The sequence below is a fragment of the Lepeophtheirus salmonis genome, chromosome 14 (assembly GCF_016086655.4).
Source record: "Lepeophtheirus salmonis chromosome 14, UVic_Lsal_1.4, whole genome shotgun sequence".
NCBI lineage: Eukaryota > Metazoa > Arthropoda > Copepoda > Siphonostomatoida > Caligidae > Lepeophtheirus > Lepeophtheirus salmonis.
The window spans coordinates 14,704,880-14,729,842 of record NC_052144.2 but is presented as its reverse complement, the minus strand read 5'-3'; the positions used below and the strand labels follow the sequence as shown (position 1 = coordinate 14,729,842).

At 31.2% G+C, this 24,963-nt stretch overlaps 1 protein-coding gene across 7 annotated transcripts in view; it reads right to left on the bottom strand.

Moving 5' to 3' along the window:
* LOC121129164 (dystrophin) overlaps positions 1-24,963 on the bottom strand; it is a 371,133-nt gene that overhangs the window by 17,861 nt on the left and 328,309 nt on the right. For all 7 annotated transcript variants that reach the window (XM_071893614.1, XM_071893615.1, XM_071893616.1 and 4 more), the window contains 2 exons: positions 14,800-14,885; positions 10,952-11,139 (listed from right to left, as the gene is read on the bottom strand). In XM_071893614.1, the coding sequence (XP_071749715.1) occupies positions 10,952-11,139; positions 14,800-14,885 (274 nt within the window). The remainder of the gene's footprint in view (positions 1-10,951; positions 11,140-14,799; positions 14,886-24,963) is intronic.

Below are 24,963 nucleotides of genomic sequence, written 5' to 3'. Positions count from 1 at the left end.
ACTAAGTTTGCCGATTAGAGAAGGAAAAACAGTTTAACTTCATTATTTCATAATCGCTTGTGTATTAACATCACCTAAATATAATTGAATCTAAAGGGAGCGGGGATCAAATTGTCACCAAAATATTTTTCTACAAAAAACAACACAAAATATACATTTTTTAACTTTTTTATTGAAAATCAAAACTATGACGAGCATATAGGTATAGAGTAGCCATTCATTTGATATAATCACCGTTGGCATCAATAACAACCTCAATACGGCCTCTGAACCTGCCGCAGGCTCTTCTGACCATCTCATTGTCCATGTTGCCGAATACCTCCTTGATGGAGTCCATCAGGCTGGCCTTGGTGCTATGGGGATGTTTGTTGGTATGTCTTTCGATATAGCCCCAGACAAAATAGTCCAAAGGATTAAGGTCGGGAGAGTTAGGAGGCCACAAATCCTTGGTTACAACGTCATAACAGTTCTCGGTTAACCACTGCATGGAGATTTTGGACACATGGCAGGGTGCTGAGTCCTGTTGCCACACCCAGGGCCTGTTTTCGGCCATCATGGACCTGGTAGGGTCATCCTCAACCATCTTCTTCACTTTGTTGACAAAGTCGGTGTCCCTGACCTTCCTGTTGGCGCCCTCCTCTTTGGGGGCCCTCTTTATGGTGGCATCAACATCCCAGGTGTCCTCTAGCTTCTTACGGATACGCAGAACAGTCCGTAAATTCACTCCTAAGGTTGAAGCAATTGTTGAATTGGAGATTTCACCTCCATTTTTAACCAATGCCATGGCTACGGAGGACCTTGAAAGCTCCTCTTTCCACTTATAGCTCTTTACCTCCTCATATGATGACGGCATGATGCTAACTGAACTACGTATCGTCAGCTGACGTGAATAGCTTTCCTATTTGGTAACGGGTTTTATTTGATAATGTCGTCTTCAAGTTATCAAGGTTTAAAGTAGACAACAATTTGATCCCCCTTCCCTGTATATATAATTATAATATTTTCCTTGCAATATTGCAATCTTAAATGGTGGGAAGTTCTACTCTTTATAGAAGTAATTCATTTTCTCCCTCAAAAAGCATAAAACAGGCAGTTGATATTAGCAAAGTTTTTAATTCAGGTGTACCAAATATCTCACTCCTGCCTTCTCCTCACGCTTTTACGAAGAATCCAATTTTAGTTATATTTTACACAGTTATATCTAGAATTGTAAGCCTGTATTAAGCAAGGAAAACAGAAAAAGCGTACACTTAATGAAGATGACCTCTTAAACTAGGTTTCCTATTTTGTAACAATACTGTATTTCAAAATAAATAATGGCCGTTTAGAGAGGTGACACGTCGGAAACATATGTTTGTTAGATCAGTTTTGACTATATCATTATAATAATGATAGTTATATATGAATTTTATTAGATGCAGGATTCACCTCATGGATATATCCCCAAAAAATCAACGGCCTTTAATTCTTGAAATTTTCTTTTTTTCCACTAAAAAAATGGACTTCTTTTTCGATTATCGTGAACACGGTTCATGATACAGTTTTTGTTTTTTACTAGTATTTCCAAGATGATTCAATTTATCGTGAGAAATAATAAAGTTGTTCTTAGAAAAAAAAAGTGAATTATAATCCAAAATAGTTGAACAGAAAACTATTATAATATAACGTGTTGCTCTCAATACTATTATCTCTTCCCTTTTTTTCACTACACAACATTTAAAAAAAGATACATGATTGTAAATACATACATTTGCTAAAAACCTTCCCGGAGTCTATGTATCTTTCAATGTTTATCTTTTGTGATTATGATTAATCGAAAAACGATTTACCAGAAGGAGTTGTTGAAGTGCAAATAACAAACATTTTCTATTCTTTTATGTATATATTTTTCAAGACGATATCGCTCTATTTACAGATTTATGCCATAATGAGAAAGAAATGGGAACATAGTAGCAATTAGCCTATTTTATAAAAGAAATGATGTATTAGAACTTGTAATTCTAATTTCATAGTATTACCAGAAGTGACAGCAATCAAAAATTGATCGATGTTCCGGTACGAGAAAACACATACAACGGAGATGAGACTAAATATTATCAACAAAAGGGAACATAGAATAATAATAAAAAAATTAGTTGGCAATCTCCATAACTCACTCACTTAATTGTAAATCAAAATTGATGCTGAATGGTAAAAAAAAAAAAATAAAAAAAAAAACTCCGTCATAGTTATGTAACATAAGATTTATATTTATGACGTAATTTAACTACGTTGCTTTGCCTATGAATATATTGGCGTGTCTTCATTGGTTGTGAGTTGAGCAATGATATTGTAGAAAAATGAAATAGGACAAATAAAATACTTTAGAATAAGCAAGTTGCCAACTTATATTCTTATTTTAATGCTACACTATTCTGCATGTTTTTTTACACCTTAAGTATCGAGTACTCCATTAAAATCTGAACACTTTGAATTTTAAACTTCAATAAGATATAATTTATTAATTAACTCTATATTTTTAAGAAAATTAAAACTTTAAATAGATGTGTGCCTAAGGTCCCTTAATGATTAATGCAGCAGCTCTTAGCGGCAAAGATGGCTTCCAGGATGCGACGGAAAGCATGACACCCGTTGTAGATGTAGTCCTCTTTTATGGCATCCCAGTGATTACTGACAGTGGCTTTGATGTCCATGGTGTTTAGATGACGGACAGGGTAGGCCTTCCTCTCGACATACACCCAACAAAAGGTTGGCATCAGGACTGTAAAGGGCCAAAAGTTTCAAAAAAGAGTTCAAAAGACTCATTTAAAAAAGTTGAACAACAGAGGAGATGGGGTTCTTTCATTACTAGTATCAAAAGTTGTCTCTCTACCTTCACAAGGCTCTTTTCACCAACTATTTTGATAGCTCTTTTGGCAGTCTGGTGTGAAACCTTGAAAGCTTTTGCTTGGGCCTTCATGCACTTGATGGGGTTGGTCTTGGCTGGTTTCTTTGACAGAGCCATCTTTCTTTCTAATGTTTCAGACTTGCTGACGGCGTAGATGGTGGCTCTGTAGGGAAACTATGGCAACTATAGGGAAATTTGTCAATCACGTTTAAGTGTCGTTTTCTCGACTTCTACGTAGACTGGAGAGCTCAAGTTTATTTTGTTTCGTAACTAATTGTTGATGCTTTAGTATATAGAAATAATAATTAATTTCAATAACTCAGCTCTCATTAATTATTGAATTAGTAAGTCTTCAGATTTCAATGGACCACCTGGCAGTGTTTATGTATATCACTCTAAATAGAGCTCAATATAAGAATAAAAATGTCTGAGCTTGACATGAAAATAAAGACCTTATATCTTTTTTCGCAATTGTTTAGTAAGGAAGAAATTACACTTTGTCAACAAGTTGTTGTAATGTAATATTTTTAATGTATAGGTCGATTGATTAAAAATACTCTTTTTATAATTAAAATAATAAATGATTTGACTCCAGTCCACACCACATAACTATTTTAAAACATATTTTCTATTTTGACATTGGACATTCAAATGGAGCCAATCATATCTATTTCGAGCCCCTATAATAAACAATTTGCATACGGCCCAAATCCCAATATAAATAGGAACAATAATTACAGTGTTTTTATTAGTCTTAAGACAATTTCAACAGAAAAGAAAGTACACAAATATTTATTTATCGAAACATTTTTACAACATTTCAATCAACATGATATTCCTTTCAAAATAAGTGCCGTTTCATTCTACATGACCACCTTTTGCGGAAACTGAAGCTCACAGGTGCTTCCAAGACTACATTACATACTGCACGGATATTCTCCTACAAGTTGCCCTTTGCAGACCAGACATTATGGCGGCCTTCATGTAATACAGGCTGCGGTAGGGAATCACAGTAACCTCCCTCTCCAAAATCGACTATATGAAGATGTCAATTACATGGAGATCTGAGAAAGGAGGGAACCACATATCCTTGCTCCTAAAGATCAAAAGTGGTTTGGTATAACTCTTCCCAAGACTTTACTGTATGTGAAGGTGCTCCGTCCTGCTAAAAGCAGTAAGACCCTCCCCAGTGCTGTTCCTGGATCCAGGCAAGGTAAATAAAATACGAGGTCATGTAATCGGGCTTGCAATAATTTTAAATTTTATGTATCGTACAGACTGCTGGGCAAGACAGGCAGATTTTGAAAAAAAAAAACCCACACACACAACCAATCATACACTATGGCACACATATTAAAAAGTGTGGTGGAAGTCAAACATCTGTCGTACAAGCGTTAAGGTATAACCTTGTATTTCTATTAACCTCGGATCCGTGGAAGTAATTGTGACTGTAACATGTCTAGATTGACACATTGATTTACTTTCACACAGATCAAGGACATCTTCATCTCCCAGGAGGTGATGCTCCCCCAGACCATCACCAATCCGGCTTTTGGCCTCTGAATACGCTGCACTCGCTTAGGGAAGTGTTTTCGATGCTTCGACACAGCGCCAAAGGACGCGAAATAGTGCTGCTCTTTGTGTTCATGATGAAGTCGTAAGAGGCTCAAGAACACACTTAAAATAAGTTTTTACAACAAACAAAGATGGAGGTTGCATGAATCATATGAATGAAACACAATTAGAAATTATACGACTTAAGGCTAACACTGTAATAACTGATACAAGGGTCGATTTTAGCAAGATCAGTCATAAAGATAAACCTGCATGGGTATTTTCTTTGAAAATTTGAATTTAATTTCTCTCGAATGACTTTTTTAAGAATATAATTTAAAAAAGTATATTTAACTATGAAAAAAAAAATGAAAAATGAAAATGAAAGTTATCACTTCATTTTACATGAAGTAAAAACTGGTTTTCTATCATCAAACAAAAGAATGATTCAAGATATATATATTTTGAAGTAAATAGTTTTGTTCTTTTGAAATTATTATGTTTCAATGCTGTTTGATGTTGCTACTATAAATTCAGACATGGATTCATAGTAGTTGATGTAATAATATAATACACTTATTTGAGGTAGTTTTATTTGTAGATACTTTCATTTTGTTTAAGAAAAAATAAAAAGTTTCTTAAGAGATTGTCATAATGTAATAATATATGTACAAATACAAGATTAAGTAGACATCAAAAATAAATGTTACTTACATAGGTAAATTGTATATAAGTGGCTGGAATGATGATGATAGAAACTTTTATCATTGGCTTGTATCTTTGAAAATAAAGTGTGAGTTTTAGAGCCGTAAAAAAGGGGAAATTTAGATAATTCATGGGATCAGAAAAAGTTGAATTCAACTACTAAAAAAATACCATTTATTAATGCAAAATATTGATTGAGAAATAACAAAATACTTTATTGGTAAAAAAAGAACGAGGCCCACATTTTATTTTTAAAACAATGTCATTTCATATGAGAGTCAGAAATTTAAAGCAATAATAATGTAGTCTAATTTAAAGCAAAGGCACCGACAGAGTCCCTGAGCACCAGGTTCATACACTCTCCTCCTGCAAGAATATTTGATAGGGTTTGCACAATTTAAAAAGGTGCAAAGTTTTGGGAGGAAAAATTTAAGAATAAAATTTTTCAAAAAAGTGCTAAAAAAAATAACAATTCAATGAAATAAATATTCTATTTGATTAAGCAAGAAAAACACAATCATATACTTTTATTTATTTAAATCCCTATTTTAAATAAGAAACATAAATCAAATTTAAAAAAGAAAGGGATCATTTATTTTGAAGGAAGTGCAAAATCGAAAGAGGATTTGAAATTTGAATTCGAAAAAACCAAATCTAAAATTCTCACTTACAAATTAAAAAAATATATAAACTTTTGTAAATTATCTGTAGGTTACGGAGTTCTAAGACATACAGATGAACCCTCCTGGAAGTAACTCACTTCTCCAACATTGATTATAACTATAGCAAGCACTTTATATATTTATGTGCAATGGAGGAAATAAAAATTTGATCCCAGGCTGTTTTTTTTGTCCATTGACAATACAACAAACGGTCTACAATTTTAACAGTAGGTTGAGTTACTGGGTGAAATCTGAACATTTACTAATTTAATAATAAATAAAGCTTGAGTGATTGAAATAAACTCATATTTTGATACATTAAAGCATAAGCAATTGTTTACATAACAATACAAATCTGAGCTCTTTAGCTTAGGTACAAGTCGAGAAAGTGACACGTGATCGACTAATTTCAAAGCAGTTGGGCGTCTCCGGGACCACCCTCTACATCGTCAGCAAGTCCAAAACGTTGGAAAGAAAGAAGGACTCAGTCAAAAATTCCAATCTGGACTCGGAGGAGTTAAGGAAAACAGCTCAGGCCAATACCTTCAAGTCCATGGGGGCCATGTAAGAGATCTCGGGGGTTCACACCAGACTCTCCAGGGAGGTATCAAAAGATGGTGTGGAAAAAGCCTTGTGACTGTGGTAAGGCCAGTTTGGACACCATCAATGATAGAAACCCATCACCTATGTTCCAAGACTCTTGTGAACCCATTTTTGACAATTTTGTCCTCCTCCAGCCCTGATGCCAATCCCTACTACTACTACACCTTTTAGGTACATGTCGAGATGAAGGCCTGCAGTGTCTGTCATCCAAAAACTGCTACCATCAAAGCCAGTGTCAGGCAACACTGCGACTCCATGACAGGACTACATCAACAATGAGTGTCAGGCCTTCCCCCACCACCTGGAAGCTATCATTGCCACTAAAGGAGCTACATTAATGATTATAGAACTCAGACACACGTCTTTTTAATGTATTGAAATTTTGTTAAAATTTCATTGTTAATTAATAAATTATATTTTTTGAAGTTTAGGATTCAAACTGTTCAAAACTTCATTGCCCACTTGGTAAACAGGGAGATACAGTATCTGAATAAAAATAATGTTTGGAGGAAGGAAAATCCTGAGTATATTCCCAAGAACAACATCCCCACTGTCAGGTATGGGGTTGCAAACATTATATTTTAGGGATGTTTTTCTGATAAGAGAAAGGACGATTTCACCGCATTAAACTTCCAAAACTTGGGTGACAACCTTCCTCCATCAAGGCACTAAAAATAGGTTTGTGTAATGTGTCTTCCAGTACAACAATGAACCAAAACATAACTCCATGGCAACATTTGAGTATCTCACGAAGAAGCCCATTAAGGTCATGGAATGACCTAGTCAGTTTTTGGACCTCCTTCTCATATTAAATCTTTATGAGTCTGAAAAGGAGGAATCAAATATCAATTTCCTCCACTTTTATATACCTAGGTATGTATAAACTTAAGTACGTTTGTGTATATTAGATGATGACTTGATTAAGCAACAAAATGTGTTTAAATTTACAGTAGCTGAAGAACACCTCCAGGAGTAAATATTTCATATAAGAAAATGTAAATAAAGGTATTATTCTCATAGATATCTATAGAAAGAGTATACTCATCATTGCGTTTGCATAAAAATAATATAAACACATGATTAGGTTAATAAATGAGAAATGAAAATGATTTGCACTATTTTCTATGTACATATGCAAAGAAGGAGTAAAAAATTATATTTTGAATATTTATATTACATATTTTTATTTAGGCGAAACTGTAGTTCAAGGATAATTTACCAAAAGTAACTTTGTTGACAAAATTATAAATAGATTGGATTACACAGATTAAAAAAGAAAATCCCTTAGATTGAGTTGCTGTGTTTCTAATTGCTTTTACGTAAATAAACATGAAAATAACTTTGACACCAAAAACTTTATATTTCTGTTGTCTACAAGGAGCAATATTTTATTTACTGTCAAATAAGTCTTATTAAATATAGAAAAACATTTTTTAAGCAACAAATCTTAAAAAAATATTTTGATTAGTGCTTTATTTTTTTAATTATAAAGATGGATGTCTGAGCTACCTTAATAATTAATGTTGCCGCCCTTCAATGCGGAAGGGCAGGCACCTACTTCGGATGTAGTTATCTTTCAAGGCGTCCCAGTGTTCCAGTGTTTGGATGACGGACACTACAGGCCTTCTTCTCAACGTGTACTCAAAAGTTGTAGTCGATGTCCCCAGGGCTGTAGGAGCGGAGGGGGAGTGTCAAAAAAGAGTTGGAAAGAACTCAAAAGAGTTTTGCAACAGAGGAGATGGGGTTCTTTCATTTCTGGTGTCAAAAGTGACGTCCCTACACTACCAATGCTCTTTTTACCCACTTTTTTCATAGCTCTCTGGACATTCTGGCGTGTAACCCTGAGATTTCTTGGAGATGTTCAACTTCTTGTAGTTCACAAAAGGAAATTCATCAATCACGTTCAATAGTAATTTTCTCGACTTGTATGTAAACTACAGAGCTCATGCTTGTTTGCTTTTTGGGACTAATTGTTTGTGCTTTGTTATATAAAAAACGGAAGTAAATTAAAATATTTTTGGAATGAGAAAACAAGAAACATCCCACTACATATTTTTTTTTATTTTGCTCTTTATAGACGAAAAATAAAACTTAACCAAATAGATGTTAAAGATTTTTTTTTTCAAAAAATCCCTTTGTAGTCTATAAAAGCTGACGTTCTGAGCTATACCGGACATATTTTTGTTTTTTTGCCTAAAATCAATTTGGCATATAACTGTCTTATCTATAAAGAGAACGTATTTTTCTTTCCATGTTTCCAATGATGTATAGATATGACAATAAGAAAAAGGGCAGTTACACACTTCCATGATATACATATGGCTAATTTAGAAACAAAAATTCGGTTTATATATTTTTTTTCTAACTAAAAATCATGCTAAGAATGCTTAAAATTGCTTGGTCTCCGACCATCAATCCCTATATTTACATACTCTCATACATTATGTCATAAATGTGTTTATTTATCAATGACGTAAATAAACAAATTGGCTGAAACATTTAAAATTTGCCTACACATATAATTTAATTTCAGATTTGAATTTTCATTGAGAGGATCGAGTGAAGTAATTGAATGTTTTGGGATTTATTTTTCACAATATGATCTCTGTCAATGTATATTTCTCATCATGCGAAAAAAAAAGAAAAAATGTCTTTTTCGTAATTGCAATGAATCTCTCCTTATCATCCCATTCTTTCACTAAAGAAGAATACTCCAAGTTCCTGGCTTAGAGTTATTCTTTGACGAAGAAGATTTAAAATATTTAAGATGATGATGACTTCACTTTCAGTATAGTAAATTTGTCTGAGATAATATTGACAAAAGAAAGGAATTTCCAAAATACTACATACAATTATACAGGAGAACAAACTTCGAAAAGTGATTTTCTGCATTTTTCTGTTCATAGATTTCTAAGTCTTTCAAAATTTGTCTCCACTCAGAAATTAAGACTGCTAGGATATTAACTGAAAATAGATCCATCATTCAAGCAAAACAAATTTTCATGCATAAGAACTGTCTCATTGATTTCAAAGACTTCTGCAAAAATTGACATAAAAACGTCCAAAAATATAAAACTTTTTTCTGTTGTACAACCTATTATATTTTTCTTTTGTACTCATTGAAATCGATATTAAAATTAATATTAAGAAGAATAAACTTTGTTCTGTATGATTAGAACTTCAAAGAATGTGCAAAGCTTATCCAAGACGTTACAAAAGAAAACAGCATCCCTTAGAAATGGTCACTGTTCCGAATATTACATCCATTATATAAGAGGAACTCTTACAATTAAATACTGAAATGCAACTTTGATATGAATAGCTCGTGGCCTTAATAGATTTTCCCTCTACTAGTGGAAAGATAATCATTTCAAGACTAAACTTCAGTACCAAACTAATACACTCCACTTTACGTTACACTTTCTATGGTTGTGTAAATATAACTTGTCTATAACCTCATAATAAATATGAGAGTAAATACATAATGGAACGAGAATCATCACACGTTTATTAATTATTATTTTACTTCTTGCTAAATATTATAAGTATAACTTAATGGACTCTATAAAAATTAACTGTGCATTACAAAAATACTCTTTTTAAGTGCATTTCTATTCTATATTTAAGTTTTATTTTATAAAAACTTTAGCCTCCTAAGATGCAATATGAATTAAACAAATTTAAAAAGACATAGCTTTAAATTGAAGAAAGACACTGAGTTATGTATAAGCTTTAGAATTTTCTTTAGAATTTCACAACCCAACTATTTAACTGTTAAATATCAAAATATTTAACTAGGCCGAATTCACACTAAATTTAGCCAAAAAATTTAAATTTTTAATAACTAATGGTGTACTGACCTTTTATTACGTTTCCACTCAAAAAGACAATTTTTTATTCAATTTTATTAGGCAAAACTAAACATCTTTGATGTCTTACAAAATTTCCCATTGTTTTTTATTGTAAATTTAACCTTAGAATTATGATCTTTTCTTGACTATTTAAAAAGAAACCCCATTATATTCCAATGAAAGCAAAAATTTATGTTGCTTAAATTATTTTTCGATTTAAAATCAAAAGATATATCAATAGTTATTAGGTCCGATGAACTAATTAGAGTGTTAAAATGTCTTAGTCTGCATTTCCATTTAACCATATAGGGGAAATATAATTAATAGAAGCAGTTTATATAAGAAATCTGCATTAAGGCTTAGTCGGATTCACAAGAATGTTATATAATACCCGTTTCAATTTGAGCCCTATGTTAAGTGTGAACTTAACAATATAAAACACCCTTTTATAAATTATTGTTCTTTTATAACGGGCATTTTTTTTATTGGAGGTGGGTAGGTGGGTGAAGTGGGTCTAGTTAAAGAGTTAATAAAATACGTTACTATTATAAATGGTTTATCGGAGGCTTAAATAGATAATAAGTAAAGTGAGCCATCTCTTTTTAGTAGATGGGTCAGTCTGAATGAATGATCCTCAATTGTAAATATTTATATATTTTGTGATTTTTACGCAAAATGGTCGTACGAACCTCAATCAATTGATTATTTCCTTTATTTGCTTTTTCAAAGCAACTCCGGACGGATGGCTCTACATTGCTACCTCCAAATGCAGCCAACTCTCCCAGGACCCTTGGTATTTGTACACAATCATGGAGTAATAATGCTAACTTTCGCTCAGTGGCTCGTCGTTGCTGATCAGCAATGAGTCTAAACATGTCTGAAAAAAAAGAAAAAAATATTATTATAAAATACTAATAGATAAAGTTTAAAAAAAAAAAAATGTTATTAATAATAAATAAAAAATTTGATTGGTGGGAAGTTTATCTTCTTTTCATTAAGAATAATACAAGAGCCATTTGAATACTGTGGGTAAAAAATACTAGTCAAGTATTTCTTTTGGACCATAATTAGTAATCATAGAAAAAATATCAAATAAATCAACAAAATATGTATATTTAAGGTTTCAACAGAATTTATGAGTCTCCAAAATACATACAATTGTCCTGAAATTCGACATGAAATATTTTTCACTGTATTATATATTTTGCAATAACCCCTATTATCGATATTTAAAATTCTGATTTCTATCTACTCCTAATTTAGGCATATTTGTATTCAAGTATTATATTTATGCAGCCAGATACTTTTGCAAGCTATGGCGATTGCCCATGAAATTGTGTACCTGGAATATATTTGTATTCTACAACTAATACTTACCTTTTACCGAATAGTGAACATCTGAACACTATGAATTTTAAACTTCAACAAGATATAATTTGTTAATTTACATTAAAATTTCAAAACAATTAATACTATGAATAGGTGTGTCTGAGCTCTTTTAAACATTAATATAGCCACCCTTATCAGTAATTATGGCATTAGGGGTGGCAGTGGAAGGCCTAGACCCCACTGCGGATGTAGTCATTTGTCATGGCGTCCAAGTGCTGGCTGACAGAGGCTTTAAGGATATCAGTGTTTGGATGACGGCCCCTTCAGGCCTTACCCTCAATATACACACAAAAGGTGTAGTCGAGGGGGTTGACATCAAGAGTATCAAAAAAGTTTCAAAAGAGTCTAAAAACGGAGGCGATTGGTTTCTTTCATTGCTTTTGTCAAAAGTGGCATCTCCAACCTTACGAGGCATTTCCACCTTCTTTTTTGATAGCTCTCTGGAAGTCTGGTGTAAAATCTTGAAATCTATTGCATAAGCCCTAATATACTTGAAGGGATTGACTTTGGCTATTTTCTTTAACTCCTTCGTGTCCGCTGTGGACTTTTTGACAAAGCCCTTCTTCCTCTCCAACGTTTAGGACTCTGTGACTGCGTAGACGGTGGTCCTGGAGACGTTCAATTTCTTTGGCGGGATGGAATGGAAATTCTTAGATTACTAGAGAGCTCAGGTTTTTTTTGTAATCAATTGTTTATTCTTTAATATATTGAAATATCAATTAATTTAAATCACTCAAACTTCATTAATTATTGAATTTGTATGTGTTCTTATTTCAATGGGCTACCCGGCATTTCTGTGTATAAAATATTATGATTCATCCTTTAGAGAAATTGCAAATGTCACTCAAAAGTGGCAAAAATTACCTGTCATCATTACAGTGTGTCTTTGCAATTCGTAAAATAATTTTTCCAAGCTCATAAAGTGTAAATAGCCAGCCAATGATACTTTATTTAAAATAATAGGTAATTAAATCTCAATGTGGCCACCTTTAGACCTCCTGAAGGCCTTGCAGGTCTTATTTACGTATTCTGCTACATCTCATCCTAATCCTTTACCATATCATCCTTTAGAAACTTTTAATTGCCCCCCCCCCTCCCCACCCGCATTTATTCTTTTAACCACACATTAATGAATTAAACTTAAATATATTTTTGAAAAATACGTTTACCATAGGTTTTCCCAACTTTTGTTAATGAGATGGGTTTACTCAATGTAGGGATACTAGCTTCTCCATATCTGATTTAAACTCACTAATAAGAAGACGTAGAAGACTTTCGATAATGATAAGTTTGTTCATTTGCTTGGAAAAACCAATAGAACTACACCAAATACAATGTTGGAAATCCAATTCGTCAGAGTCCTTTTTGTAGCCAAAAATCTTCATATGATATTTTGAACAGCGTTCTTAGATCAATGTCATTTTTAATTCAAAATAATTCTTTATCTATCTCTCTTTCTTCTTCACTGCTGACTTCTAGGAATGGATTGATAACCCAGTTTGGTACTTTTCGCCATAAAAGATCCTGATATCTTTCCGACATGTGCTTTCGCAACTCTTCCAGGCGAGCACAATTCACTTAAAGATGATCATCTGATATGTTATTTTCCTTATCCAATTCATAGGCTTGGAAACGGGTAAAGTTCCTAATCCAATAAATTTCATTTGAATAACTTACACATAGACAGGAAACTGGGGATAACTGATTTGAATTGGAAAAATTGGCATAATTTCATTGTAGCTATAAACTAATTTCAATTAATTTTATGAATATATCTGTCATATGAGCGATGAAATCTTTGATATTTTTTAGATCATCAAAGAGCCTAGAATTAGATTATTGGAACAGTTCCTACACTGTATCAAACAAATAATCAAAATGTTTCAAGCAGTTTCACTTTGATAGCCATCCAACTTTTGTGTGTATCAATCAACGATCAAACTTTTCATCATTATCAAATCAAAGCTACCAAAACAGTCTGGAATTGAGGGAATATGCCTTGATATTATTGACTGCTGTGATAATGGTATTAATTGATTGGGGAAGTCGACCACTAAGATTTTTTTGTTACCAGATGCTACTTCTACAGTCTGGTGAGGACGGAGGCCACATTGGCCATGGCTCAAAATGCGCCAAGTTTTTAAACCACTTTTGTGGTTTTGCAGCTTCTCTCATTGATTTTTTTGTCGTTCTTCACCTTTTTAATTTTGTTAATGAGACCCTTTGAGCAACGAACGATGAAAAAAATCTTGACATAACTCATTTTTGCATCAAGAAGCGACAACAAATGATTTATTTTGGTCTACATCTTAGTTTTTTCGGTCCGATGACGGTATTTGTTTCACAGGAAGGGTAGGGTTTGTTTTCATTCTTCCAGATGTTGATTTTAAGGAAAAGTCACTTAAATATTTTCAATGTTTTTTTTTCACCATTCGCTAGGATTCGTTACACATAATAATAATATATATTCGATTTGAAAGAAGCAATATGACGGCCAAATGAAGTCCAATAAATATTTTAAACCTTAGGAAATATAATTGAGTATTTCATTTTATTCTCGAATTTAGATTATAAAGCAAACCATTTCTAACGTTCTGATTTTGATCCATTCTACTGTATAAGTAATCAAGGCATGATTGTATCAATCTATACAACTTAAAAATTTAAAAAAATCGTTATTTTGCATAAATATCTATTTTCAGACAGGATATGATGACATTAAATAGATTTTTTTCCTATATGGAACTTAATAATGAAAGTGTAATTTAGATCATAATAGTACTTCTAAGCACTTTTTACACTTTTTGTACCCGCATTTACTTTAAGAGAATTTTTATATACATTCTTGAAACTTAATTAAAAAAAAAAGTCGAGAAGGAAAGATGGTAAAAAAAAAAGAGTGAAGGAGAAAAAATAACACTTGCACACAAAGGAAAGAATTTTAACATACATTCAACAAAAAAAAAAATCTTGAGGTACAAAAATAAGAAACCTGTGCTACGAAAGAATAATAGAAAAAAAGGTGTTTTTCCCCATTCTGCATTTGAATATCAATTTACATAATGGGAGAACAAATATATTTATATACATATGTATATATATTTTGGAGAGGAATCAAAGCAAACTCTTAAATTTTGTGAATACTTACATCGATATTTTTCTTCAAGAGGACCTTGACTTAGAACTGCGATTGCAAGCTTGAAGGAAAGAACACGGACATGTCCAGATCGTTGACTAGAAAAATGGAAGAACAAATTATTTGTATATAATAATAATTTCTTGAATAAATAATTAGTTAATTCTTTGTATCTTTATTCGTCAGAAAGAGTTGCACTGAAAAGATTTAAGTACATATTTTAGTACTGCAATTAATCCACCTGACTTAAGATGTTGAAGTAAATAGAGGGGGATGTAAATAGTGGCTAAATTGCAATAAGCGTAAAAAAAAAAAAAAAAAAGAAGATGTATAAATACTTTTATTGAATAATTCTCCTAATTTTGAAAATTTCTTACTTATCAACAACCAAGAAGGAATGTGTACAGTTTATAACAGGCCTGCAGAGTCAGAGTGAAAGCTTTTTATGGTGGAGTTGTAGCCAGGAGTTGAACAATTTGTAGCAACTCTGGCCTCGAAATTTACTATAATAAATGTAAATAAAACTTTTTTATAATCTAAGTCTTATATTGAATTTTTGTAAAGTTTTTTCTTAATCACATTTCCCGAATATCTCTAAAGTCTAAATTATTATGATGCGTAGAGCGTAGCCACAAGCCATGCTAGTCAATGTTTTGTGAAAAGTGAATATTTCCTCGATTACAAGTGCAGTTAAAATTATGTTCAGAAACTTATGGATGAACTAGCAATAGATATAAGTCCTATAACTTTTATCCATTTCATTTAATGTTCGTCTTGTGAAATATCTTAGATTTCAAATATTATCTTTATACATACTTGCCACAATTATTTACAGTATATAAATAATTACCAATAGCTATAAATTGAATCAATATTTATAGTCTCTAGACTCAAATGACTCAATCGTACTTCTATAAGCTATAAAACATATTATTGTAAGATTGCTTGTTGGGGTCGGACATTTTATTTAACGACTCTGCAGCCCTGGTTTATTGTGATCTCTCATTATGTCACCTCACAAATACTAAAGCTTACCAATTCATTTGCAGCTACTTCTGTCAGGCTTAGATTTCACGCTAACTGCATTTAAGTCAATATTTCAATCCCTGTTAATCTAAATGAGCTATAATTTTAATTCCTTCTGTAACAGCGACCAAGTATCGAAGATACGCAATTTAATTTCAGAATAATAGTTACTCTACTAAGCTATTCCTCTTCATATTTAGCTTTGCTTTTAATCTTCAGTAAGACTATTCAGTTGTTGAGCCAAAAAATCCTTTTAATTTAAAAATACGAAGTAATATCATCTTTAATATTAATAAAAGAGTATTTCTCATTAATTTCAACGGTTAATAATAATATCTTCTGTAGTTAATATCAACTTTTCCCTACATAATCATTTTTTTTATATACAAAAAGCCTTATTTTAGAGTTAAGGTTGAAGTATTTAGAGATGTCCAAACCAAATTAACTGAAAAACATTTGGAATATTCTTCTATTGAGGGTTTTTATGGCGTTGTATAAATTCAAGATATTAGAAAATATGTTTAAAATATATTTAGATCTGTCTTAGGAAATAATCAAAACACTGATTTTCCTCTTACAACTAACCTCCATTTTTAGTAAAATATATTCTTATTTATGGTCTATTTCAAACTTATGAATGCACTTATTAATGGGTGTTTAGTGCATGAAAAGGGTATGCATTACATGTGAACTGCAGACTATTTATAAGAGTAGAGCCTCAAAGGGTGTCATATGCCATAAATTTGCAAACTCTTTGATACATATTCTCACACAGAATTAGATTTTACTACATTTTTTTACAAGTTAGGTAGACCATGAAAAATTTCATTTAGCTCTTTTTCTCGAAAATAAAAAATACTATAGCTACATAATTTAGATTCTAATTATAAAATATAGTATAGATTATTGTGGAAATAAATCAATTAGTTTTGTCAACTTTTGTGAGAGATACTGGGGAAAAACTATTTTTTGGGGGAAAAATATAATTTAACACAGTTAGTTTTTCAGTCTTTTGCTTTAACTTATATACTTTGAATGGTTATCCATTGAAATCTGAACAATTGCTAATTAAATAATTAATGAAAGTTAATGAAAATTAATTTATATATTTGATATATTAAAGCGTACACATTTAGGTACAAAACAAAACAAATCTGAGCTCTTTATCTTACATACAAGTCAAGAAAGAGACACTTGAACATGATTGACAAATTTATATTCGCACACTCCAATCAGTTTGGCGTCTCAAGGACCACCGTCTACGCTGTCAGCAAGTCGACCCATAGTAGAGGAGGAAAGAATCTCTCAAAAAGGCCAAACTGGATGTGGAGGAGTTAAAGAAAACAGCCAAGGACAAAAAGTCAAAGAGACATCGCAGTTGTACACCAGGCTGTCCAGAGAACCATAAAAAAGTAAGTGGAAAGAACCTTTTGAGGATGGAAACGCTACTTTTGACAACAGCAATAAAATAAACCCATCTCCTCTACTGCAAGACTCTTTTGAATGAACCTTTTGAACTCTTTTTTCACACTTTTGCACCCCTATAGCCGTGATGGCAAATTAAATTAGATTTGAATTTTATATTAGTCCTGTTGGTTTTGAGGCATTCTTTCAATTGATCAACATTTATTATACTGAGTCTCATTTAAATCATGTATTTATTAGGACAAGCTTCTTTTTAGCGAACTTTTCTCATAGGGAACCAGGAGTAGTTATATACTATAGGGACTATCTATAGTTTATTTTGTTCTTTAAGAATGTTGAATATTTATTTATTCAATGTAGCTAACAGAATGATAAAATGACAGTCAAAATTCCCAACTCCCTTCAAGCCTTTTCTAACAATAAGAAAATATATATTGTTTTGAACAAAGTTAAAAATTGCTCATGAATCCAAGGTTTATTATCATAAAATTTAACAACAAAAATGATTGGAGAATGCATTTCTTTTTTTAATGATTCTACTCGACAAGTACCTATCGATCGAAGTGTTTAACTATTATCCTATTCAATAAGTTTTGTATATTAATCCTCCGCAGAAGCTTTGCGGAGTTGAGGGGTAATACAATAAGAACCCGTGTTTCTTTTGCGAAACTTCTTGCATTTTATTTGAATCACCGCTCTGGTGAGTGATGATCTATATTAATGAAGTAATTCATCTTGTATTATAGGAAAATGTCGTTGAAATGGCTGACACTGAAAAATAACTCACCCAAATGAATGTTGCTAAGATGATATTTGATTAGATTAACGTCTGTCATATGAACGGACACGAGTTTTATTACTTTTACGATAAGGTAATACGTTTTCCATACTAGAAGGTAATACTGAAGAAATAAACCTTTTTTTTCTGTTGAATGATCAATTGAAGTTGTTGAGGTACAAAAAAGGTCCAACTCCTCAAATTGAGGTATTAAGTTCTGATGTATCAAATATTTCTGTAGTCTCCCCTAAATATATGTTTTTTTCTCATCTTTAATTTACGAGGTGAAGGAAATATCAGGAATACAAAGTTGTAAAATATACTTTTACATGGAATATGTAATAACATTTTCTGCATTCAATATGTGGTAATGCGATGCAAGAATGCACGTTGCATAAGTTAGAACACATATTTCTTTCTACTTTATTTTTTAACCCTTCCTCTCTATACATAGACATAATTTTTCATACACACATCTATCTTCAGATAGATAGATGTACAATTGCTATATATTTTTTCATGTACATATCCCATATATTACTCAATTTTTAAGCAAGTCTATTGAACTGTATATACAATCAAAGAATCCAAACAAAGATCAATGTTTCTCAAACTTTATATACTTGAAAGTAGTCCAATACACTTCAATATTGCTTATAATCTTATTTGTACGTAAATAAGACAAAAAAATTGTATTTATGGTAGAACCCTGGATGGATACAGACTTTTCGTATCCATGGTCATTCTGTCCTAATTTTAGTCAGTGGACAACAAATAAATCTTGAATTAATTAGCCTCGAATTACTTTTTCAAACAAAAGCTATTCAAATTTTAAATATAATCAAGACAATTATTGACAAAGTGTTGAAATCTTTTTAAATTAGGATATGTATATCCAAGTCATTTATCAAGCGCTTAAAAAAAACTCTGAATCTTCAAAATGGTGAAAAATCCACAAACAGTTTTATATCATTTTTCTGAAGAATTAAAGAATGATAAAGAAATATAGGGCTATATTTGGCTCCAAATGATCTTTTAAGGATTGAAAAAATTTATAACATTTAAAAGTGATTACTAAAGTCAATGGAATGTGCGTAGGTTCGGGCCCAAGTCGTTCCTAGAAAAGGAAGAGTGTCTTTTATGTACACTAGTGATACATATCCAGATATTATTTATAGCTCGTTCCTTTTTTTTTAATTGGGACTTGGAAGAATGAATTTTCTTTTCCTTAGCAGTTGTCATTATTATTTAATCCCCGAAAAGTGAACATTCTCTCATAAATATACTCAATTATATTCAAAACATAATTAAATTTTCGTCTTTGTTCATAAAAGAGGTAATCCTGAGGATTTGTTTCGGATTTATAATTGTAGATTGTGAATTTGGGATCAAATTCGGAGTAATTCTTCCCAATATCCTGGTTTATTTCCTTCTCCGACTCCTCCCTTGCCATGGCTGATTGTAGCTGATCTCCTTTATAACATTCCTCAAATTGCCAGGTTGATTTTCGGTTACTTTTTTTTAACGTGCCCATTCTACACTGGATTTTCATCACTGTTTATGTATATGGGCTTCAAGGAAGATTCACAGGACAGATGGAGTAAATGTAACACTAAAATGTTTATTTATGCTTAATCAGTGCATCTCAAGCTGAACAATTAAAGGAACAAAAAAAACAAAAAAAAAAGCTTTATGGCATTTTTCTGAAGAATTAGAGATTGATAGACAAAAATCGGTTTTATATTTGTCAATCTTTTGAGAGTTATAAAAAATTATAATATTTCAAAGTGATTACAAAAGTAATTAATTATGTAGATTCCTGATTTCTGGGGTAATTATGGATCAGCGATAAAAAGAAAATAAGGAGATATTGCTATATTGGTTTTTAAGGATGAGACAATGTGAATAATGTTGATGTTGTGTTTTGGTAAAGCTATACTGAATATTTAATTTGTTAATGTTTTTTTAGCTATCTTATGAATGCAGCCAAGTATAGAAAGTTTGAGAAGCACTGTCTTCTATGTAGATTATACATATAAAAGGAACTAACAAGTGTTTAACATACATTTATGAAATGTTATGTACTATAATATTTTTAACTCTCAAATGTATTTCTAAAGACATGATCTTTATATAACTTTTTATTTATTTGGATCGTTTTTTTAGACTAACATATCCCATCTATTTCATTTTTAGGACTAAATGTGTACTGAGCACATGAAGAGTAATTAATTCCTAATATGTATTATCATTCCTTTTATTTTTTGAGACTATTCAATTACTCCATGTAATGGACTTTAAATGAGTTAGTTCTTTTTTCTTCTTTTAATAACTGTTTGGATAAATATGTATGTATAAATGGTTGAATCATTATTCAAGCAATGTTCCGTACTCTTGGATGCATAACATTGTAAAGTATTTTAAGTCTCTTTCCAAGGATTTTAACAAGTTTGCATTTTTTTTAAAATTATCATCTGGATATAATTTGAAATATTTCACCTGATCAGTCATAAAGCATCAAAACGGTGTTTTTAAGGGGATTATGTGAATTTTTAAAATTACATGATCTCAGAAAAATCAGTATCCTGTTAGTAGTAATAATGGTTTTGGAATTTTATTTTGGAAAAAAAGTCCAAAAATTAAAATTGTATGAAACAAATTTCAAAAATTTAATTTCAAATATTAAATTTTTTGAAATAAAATTTCAAAAATCCATAAATATTGACAAAAAACTGAATATTTCGGAAAAAAACTTGAAAAATTGAAATTCAAATATTGATTTAAAAAAAAAAAAAGGAGAAAAATCTATGGTTATTTTCTGAAAATTAAATTTCTTGCCAAAAAATTTGACAAATTAAATTTTTTGTAAAAAAATCAAAAATATTTAGTTATTCGCATAAAAGTTTATAGTTTTGGAAAAAAATTTGAAAAGTTAAATTTATGCCAAAAATTTCAAAATATATATGAAATACTGATTTTTTTTCAAAAATCCATATTTATTTCAGATTATTAAATTTCTTATAAAAAATATGAAGTATTGAATTTTTTGAAAATATATAGCTATTCACAGAAAATTTATACTTTTGGAAAAAAAAATTCAAAAATTAAATGTCAAAAGTAAAATTTTTTGTAAAAAACTTTTAGAAACAAATTTCCCAAATTAAATTTTAAATAATCCCAAATTATTTTCAGAAAATTTAATTTTTTGTAAAAAGGTATTTACAGCAAGTTAAATTTTTGGCTTTACTGCGTATTTTCCCGCATTGATGAAAAAAAATCTTATAAAAAGCAAAAATTCCTTAACTTGGGAGGGACGTTACAGCCCCTTCATCCCACCCGCTGCAGATGCCCCTTTCAAGAACCAAATTAATGTCTACGACTGACCAAGGCAATTTTTGTACCTCAATTCCATATAATATCCTTTTAACTAGGCAAATTTACACAATCAGCAAGGGATCAATTATCTATTTCCCCCACTGTTTATATATATGTATAAACTTAAGTACATTTGTGTATATTTCCATTCAATTACATTTGCTATGACCTAAATATTTTATACCTATCATAATACATACAAATTCTTTTAAAAACCTTGTTACTTGTAGTGTATCATACAACCTTTTTTTTTACGAAACGGAACCGGAAAAAGGCACAAAATCATCCTTATTTCTTATTCTGTCCATTTAAAAGACATTGAAATATAACAATATGAAAATACTTCTACAAGCAATTAAATATGTCAGTTATGAATGGAAAATCGTTGGATATCTCAATGGTATAGGAGTGCTTATGGTTATACAATCAAAATTAACAAAATTTTGTTTTTTCCTATGTCTGTGGGAACGTTTTGCCACTATGAAACATTAAGCAAGAAGTGACTTGCGTCTTGGATTTACATATGTCCCAGAGACAAGCCCTTTAATGCATATCCAATAATTATTCTACAACTTCTCAAAAAAAAGTAAATACTACATTTTTTAGAAAAAACAAAACCAAAGTCCATAAATATTCACAAAGAATTGAACGTTTTGTAAAGAAAATTAAATAATTAAATTTTTGGGAAAAAATTTAAAAAATAAATTTTCCTTGGAAACAACAAGTAGTCAGCGTATAAAGATGGATTCCAGAGCTTGCTTTATGAATTCAAAGAAGTAGAGTACTGAGTGTCGTTGAAAATACACTTCTTGTATTCCCACTTAGATTCCTTCCACGAAAACCTTTGTGCATTGATTGACAATTAAGGCAAGCAATTTTTCCAAGATAATCGTATAACGGAGAATCGCTACAAAAGATTTTGGAATTGAGCATGACGACCGACCAATGTTGAATGCCGTTATGTAACAATCCAGTCAAAATATACAAAAGAAAGACACATTCACAACGCTTCCAATAAATTATCTATATGTATATTGTTTGTGCATAATTTAAAAAAGAAATGATAAAAAGTTAAAAACAACTGTATTTCAAAAATTCTATGTGCTATATATAAAAAAACAGATTGGAAATCAGTGCAAAAAAGGCATTTAGAAAAATGTTATTAAATTCGTGTTGAAAAAAAAGGTAATTTTGTTGACCTATTGCAATTTAAAGTGAGTTAATTATAATTCAATCAAATCAATCAAAGCTTAGAATAATAATTAGAAGAAAAGAAGCAAAAAAATCGGCAGTTGACGACAAAAAATTACATTGCCATGGCAGGATCCTGGATGAATTAGGAAACAAGTTTATTAACTATTAATTGAAATCCAAAGAACATGTTTTAATCAATTTATCCGCTTTAGAATTGATGGTAAGCTCCAGGCAGTGGTGAACGCTGCATCAGACACTCTGGATGTATTTAGCGCTCATGGAGGCCAAGCCTTGTTGACGGAGCTCTCCAAACAGCGGGTGCTGTTGTAGCGTCTCATGCAGGCCTTAGAATCTATGTGAGCCTTGATAGAATATTCTAGGGGATTGAGATCTGGGCTCTGTGTTGGCAGAAGAATATGCCCAGAAGTTCATGTAATTATAGAACCAATCTTGGGGTTTCTTTGCAGTGTGGGAGGTTTTCCATCCTTTGTTTGTACCAACCATGGTTTTGATTTGGTCATCTCAGCAATTTATTAATTTGGCATTTTTTGAAGGCAGACTTGAGGTGGTTAACTGACTTGTAGGGTTCTTGCTTGCTCCTAAAGTGTGGCTAAGGGCTTTCTCGACCCTCAACCACATGGATATATTGTAAATCATCTTATTCGTGCCCCCTGTCTGCTCCAAGAAGCCCTTCTGGGACAATACCACATAGAGGAGCTCTACGATCTTAATCCTCTTCTCTTACTATTTGCATATGGTGGCGACAATGACAACATTTTTCTTAGTAAATGACAGCTAATTATGTGAGGTACAACCTTGTTCATCGAAACATTGTAAAAAATAACTCCTAACCTCTCAAAATTTGCATAATATATATGAATAAATAATAATAGTTGGCCAGGTTTTTACATTGCACATGAATAAAAAGATTCAATCCGGCTGACAAATTAAAATATTGATTTTAATTCATCTATAATTTTATATTGATATATTTTTATCAATTAACCATTTATCCAGCAGTGTTTATGTACTGCTTTAAACTTTGGGCTTTTTAAAGATACATATATGAGTATATATTATGTAGAAGATGCAAATATATATATAATTAAATTTGAAATGCATTAAATTAAATCTACACAAACATACAAAATTACATATAGCTCCATATAATATGTAATGTATATATGTATGCATATGTGAAAAGCAGGAAACTTACAAAGGCACACTCACATACAAAAAAAAGTGAGACTTAAAAGAGTTGCTCATTCCTTTCAATAAATATTTTTTTTTTATAACTGCTACTCATCATCATTAACAAAAAATATATCTACTTAACAGCATTTGTTGGATGTATTGAAGTAATATATGTAACATGTACTTATATTATAGATACAACCTACTCTCTATTTTAATCAAAGAGTGAAAGTACCAGTGTTGTTCTCTTTTACGAAGCCGAATTTTGATATTAAAAGGGTCGTTTAAAAAGTCCTTGCAAAATCAGAGAGATGACACTACTGTTGCGTATCCGGGTTACGTTTAGTTATTAGCATCACTTGGAAGAAAACACACCAAATTTCAGCTAGATCGGTCTATTTCTTTCTCTCAGTTTTTTTTAGTCCTACAAAAATCCCTTATTAGTTAATCGTGTATGTTTCTTAGCTGCCTCGTTTTTTGAGTTAGGGAATCTGAAGAATGAATTTTCCTTTCTTTAGCAGTTGTAATTATTATTTAATTCATAAATAGTGAACATCCTTTCCTATATAAATTCAATTATATTCAAAACCTGATCAGGGGCGTCCGCAGCATTAAATTTTGAAATGGGCTTGGGTTTTGGATATTAAAAAAAATCAAATATTAAATTTTTTTGAAAATAAATTAAAAAATCTGGAGTTATTCACAAAAACTAATTTTTTTGGGAAAAAAAAAATCAAATAATACATTTCTTTAAAAAAAAAAGAAGTCAAAAATCCAAAGCTTTTCACGCTATCTATAGGTATTAACAGAAAATTAATTTTTTTTCCAAAAAAATTTGAATATTTTTTATTTTGTAGAAACTTTTTTAGAGGAATTATTTTTTTTTAATTTGGGGGATTTTTTTAGGGGGGTGGAGCTACAGCCCTTCCAGCCCACCCCTTGTAGACTTTCTTGCTGATTGAAGATTCGTATGCGCTCATAAGTTTACCATATTTATTTTCGATTTTTTACATTCCCATTATACAAAATTTTTATAATTACTTATTAGTCTTTGTAAAAATTATGAGCTGTGAGCAAATTCTAAATTAGTCAAAGTGAGTTACCAAATTAAAAAGTACACACAATTTATTTATTAGCAATTTTCTTGTTTGCAAAATAACCTTGAAGTTATGAAATTTTTTTTC